The sequence below is a fragment of the Eurosta solidaginis genome, chromosome 5, assembly GCF_040869045.1.
Source record: "Eurosta solidaginis isolate ZX-2024a chromosome 5, ASM4086904v1, whole genome shotgun sequence".
Taxonomy (NCBI): Eukaryota; Metazoa; Arthropoda; class Insecta; order Diptera; family Tephritidae; genus Eurosta; species Eurosta solidaginis.
The window spans coordinates 93058562-93064965 of NC_090323.1; the positions used below are offsets into that span (position 1 = coordinate 93058562).

At 36.8% G+C, this 6404-nt stretch overlaps 1 protein-coding gene across 1 annotated transcript; it reads right to left on the reverse strand.

Annotated features, from left to right (window-relative positions):
* Positions 1-2778: 2778 nt before the first annotated feature.
* Positions 2779-5474, reverse strand: LOC137254536 (uncharacterized). The gene has a single exon (XM_067792273.1). The coding sequence runs from the start codon at positions 5338-5340 to the stop codon at positions 2812-2814; it is 2529 nt and encodes an 842-aa protein (XP_067648374.1). The 5' UTR covers positions 5341-5474; the 3' UTR covers positions 2779-2811.
* Between the last annotated feature and the right edge of the window lie 930 nt (positions 5475-6404).

Consider the following 6404-nt stretch of genomic DNA (forward strand, 5'->3'; position numbering starts at 1 on the left):
CCATATGCTATGGTGTGCATTAGCTTCGGCACCTATGATTACGCCAACGCCTCTCCGCCTTGCTTCAGAGGTGATATCGCCCAGTATCACAGGTGGTGGTCCCGTTATTTCCCCATGGGGCATATACGCTGAGACCACCCACAATTCGTTACTGCCTCGCTCGAACAGACCGTGGTTACGTCAGCATTACTGAAATTAGACAGAATAAAAGCTTTAAATTCCTTTTTAATAAGCACACAGGATCTAGTCCTACCTGCCTCCCCATGCACCAAGGTGTTGAATTTTCCCGTCCTTAATCCAGAAATTTTTCCGCCGTTAGTACTCAGCCACGGCTCCTGGACAAGGACTATATCCACCCCGCGCTAAATAAATTATGTATTAGAGTGGCCGTGTTCACAGTATAAAAATATTTAGGTCCTGATCTAAACAGCATTTTTATGCTGTTAGGGGGTGATTTGAGGTATTATGTATTATTATGCCGGTGGCCGTTGGCTTTCTATATATGTCATAGTTAAATCTTTTGGCAACTATATCAATATTTATCGTGGGGTTTAGATAGTTGATTCATCCGCCTTTTTCGGCTTCCACTGTAAATTTTATATTTCCGCGCTGCTTGTTGAGGTACTCCAGTACAAGCTCTTGTTGTTGTTGTTGTAGCAGTGCTTCATAGGTGCGACCGATCACAAATTGTCATCAATATCCTCTAACGGGATCCAAGGAAACTTTCTGTTTCAACAGGGGTGGACCAAAATGAGAGGGGTGTTAGAGGCGTTGGTTCCACATTACAATTAAAGAGATGGTTGGTGTCATGTTGGGTCACATTGCAAGCGGGGCATACCTTTTGTATGTCGGGCCTGATTCTGTTACATTATCCGGAACAAAGTAGAGCTAGAGTGACTTGCGTTTCCTGGGAAGTATGCATTCCTCTTCCGCAAGTTTTGGGAACTGTTCTTTCAGTACTGGATTCACCGGACAATTCCTGGCATAAAGTTCCGATGCCTGTTTGTGGAGTTCACTGAGGACCTGCTTGTGTTTTTTAGCTTCATACGGATGTGTTCTCAGGTGACGTATTTCTTCATAATGCTTACGGAGATGACTCCTGAAGCCCCTGGGCTGTGTTGGTTCATCAATCAAATGTCTGTTGGAATACCCAGGTTTCTGGGTATTCAGCAGGAACTGTTTGGTTAGCATTCCATTTAAATTTAAACAACGTGACATCAGGACGGACAAGGCGACAGCTGTTTCGATTATACCTTGTAAATCTCTTCAAAGCCTTTTCTCCCGGGAGTGGGAGTCTTATCCGCACTCCTACGATAGCTGAAATGGTTACTAACGCATTCAGCTACGTCAGTTGTAAAGTTTTTCCAATTGCCTTCTTTTGCATATTTTAATCATTAACACATTGCGTACTTCGTATGCAATTATGTGTTGAAGCTATGCTGGTTGGTACGGCGGTTTTTCAAAGAAACTTTGGTTTTGTTGCTGTTTTTGTTCTATTTATAGAACTACAACGAATTAACCAATTTTGTCTGTTTGTATGATTTAATCGGGGATTGCCCGTATTGTTTTTTTTTTAATGTATGAAAACATTTATTTGAAGCAATTTTTTTTAATTTTATAATTTATTTAATAATTTGGGAAAAGTTTAAACAACGTGACATCAGGACGGACAAGGGGACAGCTGTTTCGATTATATCTTGTAAATATCTTCAAAGCCTTTTCTCCCGGGAATGCGAGTCGAACCCGCACTCCTACGATAGTTGAAATGGTTACTAACGCATTCAGCTACGTCATGCCTTAGTTGTTGCAAAGTTTTCCAAATTGCCTTCTTTTGCATTTTTTAATCTTTTACACATTGCGTACGTCGTATGCAATTATGCGTTAAAGCTATGCTTGTTGGTACGGCGGTTTTTCAAAGAAACTTTGGTTTTGTTGGTGTTTTTGTTCTATTTATAGAATTACAACGAATTAACCAATTTTGTCTGTTTGTATGATTTAATCGGGTATTGCCCGTATTGCTTTTTTTTTAAATGTATGAAAACATTTATTTGAAGCAATTTTTTTAATTTTATAATTTATTTAATAATTTGGGAAAAATTTAAACAACGTGACATCAGGACGGACAAGGCGACAGCTGTTTCGATTATACCTTGTAAATCTCTTCAAAGCCTTTTCTCCCGGGAGTGGGAGTCGAACCCGCCCTGCTATGACAGTTGAAATGGTAACTAACGCATTCAGCTACGTCATGCCTTAGTTGTTGTAAAGTTTTTCCCAATTGCCTTCTTTTGCATATTTTAATTTTTACACATTGCGTACTTCGTATGCAATTATGTGTTAAAGCTATGCTTGTTGGTACGGCGGTTTTTCAAAGAAACTTTGGTTTTGTTGCTGTTTTTGTTCTATTTATAGAACTACACCGAATTAACCAACTTTGTCTGTTTGTATGATTTAATCTGGGATTGCACGTATTGCTTTTTTTTAATGTATGAAAACATTTACATTGATGATTTTAGCGACCTGTTTTAATCGAATATTGATTTTTTGCCGGCTCAAGGTCCAAAAACCCAATTGAAAAAACAATGTTTTTCGGTTTTTTTATGCCAATATATTTCGGCTACACTGCGGTAACCTTCCTCAGGGCCACTGAAGACAACATAAAAACATAGAAAACAAACAATTAATATCACATATTTCACTAATAAAAATTACAAATTAACAAAATGTTTACAAACAAAAGTTTTAACAAAAATTCACAACCAGATCACCCGACATCAACATACATTGCTTGGTGTTTCCGTCTGCACCGTCTAATCAGGTGTTTGCTACTGTCCTATTGTTATTTAGTAAATGACGATACGCATGAGCACATCCATCACAGTCCGTTTTATAGTTCATTCGTATTTCTGTGGGCGTGTTAATTATGTGTAGCATTTCCAATGTGTATCGTTTGTTGTAGTTTTGTTCTTGTGCGAGAATCTCTGCTGCATCGAAGTTTGGTGAGTGCCCACTAGCCGCACAGTGTGTCATGAGTGCAGTTTTCTGAAAATTAGCGTGATGACATTGTTTATAATCTGATTTGTGCTGGGACAGTCTCGTTTTTAGTTTTGCTTTTGTTGTGCCTACGTATATACTTTCACAAGCTTCGTTCAAGTTTCCATTACAAGGTATTTTATATACTAAATTACTTTTTTCGGTTGTTGGTATTTTTGTTTTTGTTCTGTTGAATATTGTTTTTAATGTGTTAGTCGGTTTGTGTGCTATCTTTACTTTTTCTGTATTATAGCAATCCGACTTCGCTAAACGTTCCGATAGCTGAGGTACATATGATACCGTCTTAAATATTGTTTTTTGTGTGTTTTCTGAATTTTGTTTCTGGTGTTGACCTAAGGGCCGTTTTAGTAAATTTTTGATCGTAGAATCCGGAAAATCGTTGTTCTTTAATAATAATGTAATTTCATTTTTAATTTCTTGGTGGTACATTTCGTCAGAAATTTGCAGCATTCGTCGTATACAGCCCATTGCTGTATTAATTATCATCGTTTTTGGATGCTTTGAGTTAAAGTTGATGATTCGTCCAGATGCAGTAGGTTTTCTATACCACTTTACTTTTAATTCGTTTTCCTTTCTGATTATGATCGAGTCAAGGTATGCCAATTTTCCGTCCTCTTCGAGCTCCGTTGTAAATTTTATATGTCTATCAAACGAGTTAAGCGCGTCCAATGTATTTTGTACCTCGTTTTTGTTTACTATCGCAAATAAGTCGTCAACGTATTTGGTGAAAAGTCTGGGTTTTTGCCCAAGCTTTTTACTAGTAGTATCCAACAGCTGTTCCATTATAATATCGGCGATCACAGGCGAGGTTGGTGATCCCATTGGCAATCCTTTAAGTTGTGTATATATTTTGTCGTTGAATTTAAAATACCTGTTATCTTGGATAAAAAACGTCACTATCTCCATAAATATTTGTTTCGGTATTTTCGTATGTTCCTTTATTATTGCCCATTTTTCTCGTATAACGTCCAGCGCCAGTTGTATTGGTACGCTTGGGAAGAGTGACACCACGTCAAAAGAAACGAGTGTTTCATCGTCGCAAATGGGTGTATTATTAATTTTTTCCTGGAAATCGATAGTGTTTTTCACATTATATACTGAGTTGGCTGTTACGTTCTTAAGGATATTTACAATATACTTGCATAGACCGTGCGACGGGGACCCAACGGCGGAACATATGGGTCTGAGTGGCATTCCAGGTTTGTGTATTTTTGGGAGCCCATAGATCCTTGGGGCTAGCGCAGTGGTTGTCACGAGTTTATTTTCAGCTTTCGTAATAATATCCAATTTAAAAAGTTTGTCTACTAAATTATTGTTTTTGGTTTGTAGTCTAGAAGTAGGATCTTGCCTTTGGATTCTGTACGTGCATAAGTCCTTTAAAATATCTTCCATTCTTTCGTTATATTCCTTGGTCTCCATTGCCACAGTTTTACTTCCTTTATCCGACGTTAGAATTTTAATGTGGTCATTTGCTTTAAGGAACTTTCGAGTTTGCTTCACTGTATCAATTATGGCACAGTCTAATGTCGTTTTTCGGTTTGTTGCTGTGTTATCTTTTATTAAGAGAGAGAATTTGGTACGTGCTTCTTCCTGCTTTTCTTTATTTTCCAGTGTCTGTATTAAGTCCTCACCATCGGCAATGTATTGAAACAGCGGAAATTTGGAATTTTCTACTGGCAAAGCGAACTTTGGACCCTCAGCCAGCAGAGCTTTAACATCTGGCGGGAATTCAACATTGGTTTTGTTTACAAACCAATCTTCGCGTTTGTTATTGTTCACAAAATTATTGTTTCGTGCGTTCCTCAGTTTTTCATATTTTTCTTCTTGCCGCCTTTTTAGTATTGTCTTTAGATTATTTGAAATATTTTCCTCCCTCTTAGTAAGTTCCAACAAGTCCTCCTTGTTCAGCTGATTCTTAAGTTGTATTGTTTTTTCTTCTATTTGTTGTTGTTGTCTTTTTAATATGTTATGCTTATGTTTGATAATTAAGTTTAATATTTTAGAGTGGTAGTAGTGTGTGTGCCTGTCTAAAGCTTTGTATATATCTGGATGTGTGTCAGAGTCAAACAAAAATAATTGCTTACATCTAGTGGAATTTTTTATAAAGCTAGGGATTAATTTTGATTTTCTGCATTTTAAAAGATATTTTAAATTTGACTTTGCTTTTACCAATTTCTTAGATATATTTTGAAATTTATTTATTACTGCCTTAGAGTTGTCATAGTTTTTCCTTATTTTTGCATACCCCATCTTTTGTTGTTGCATGCTTACGGCGTGCCTTCCGTTCATTATACATTGATGATTTTAGCGACCTGTTTTAATCGAATATTGATTTTTTGCCGGCTCAAGGTCCAAAAACCCAATTGAAAAAACAATGTTTTTCGGTTTTTTTATGCCAATATATTTCGGCTACACTGCGGTAACCTTCCTCAGGGCCACTGAAAACAACATAAAAACATAGAAAACAAACAATTAATATCACATATTTCACTAATAAAAATTACAAATTAACAAAATGTTTACAAACAAAAGTTTTAACAAAAATTCACAAGCACATCACCCGACATCAACATACATTGCTTGGTGTTTCCGTCTGCACCGTCTAATCAGGTGTTAACAGGTAACAGCCAACTCAGTATATAATGTGAAAAACACTATCGATTTCAAGGAAAAAATTAATAATACACCCATTTGCGACGATGAAACACTCGTTTCTTTTGACGTGGTGTCACTCTTCCCAAGCGTACCAATACAACTGGCGCTGGACGTTATACGAGAAAAATGGGCAATAATAAATGAACATACGAAAATACCGAAACAAATATTTATGGAGATAGTGACGTTTTGTATCCAAGATAACAGGTATTTTAAATTCAACGACAAAATATATACACAACTTAAAGGAATGGGATCACCAACCTCGCCTGTGATCGCCGATATTATAATGGAACAGCTGTTGGATACTACTAGTAAAAAGCTTGGGCAAAAACCCAGACTTTTCACCAAATACGTTGACGACTTATTTGCGATAGTAAACAAAAACGAGGTACAAAATACATTGGACGCGCTTAACTCGTTTGATAGACATATAAAATTTACAACGGAGCTCGAAGAGGACGGAAAATTGGCATACCTTGACTCGATCATAATCAGAAAGGAAAACGAATTAAAAGTAAAGTGGTATAGAAAACCTACTGCATCTGGACGAATCATCAACTTTAACTCAAAGCATCCAAAAACGATGATAATTAATACAGCAATGGGCTGTATACGACGAATGCTGCAAATTTCTGACGAAATGTACCACCAAGAAATTAAAAATGAAATTACATTATTATTAAAGAACAATGATT

Coding starts and splice junctions, on each gene's coding strand:
- LOC137254536 (XM_067792273.1), bottom strand. CDS start 5,340: ATGAACGGAAGGCACGCCGTAAGCATGCAACAACAAAAGATGGGGTAT.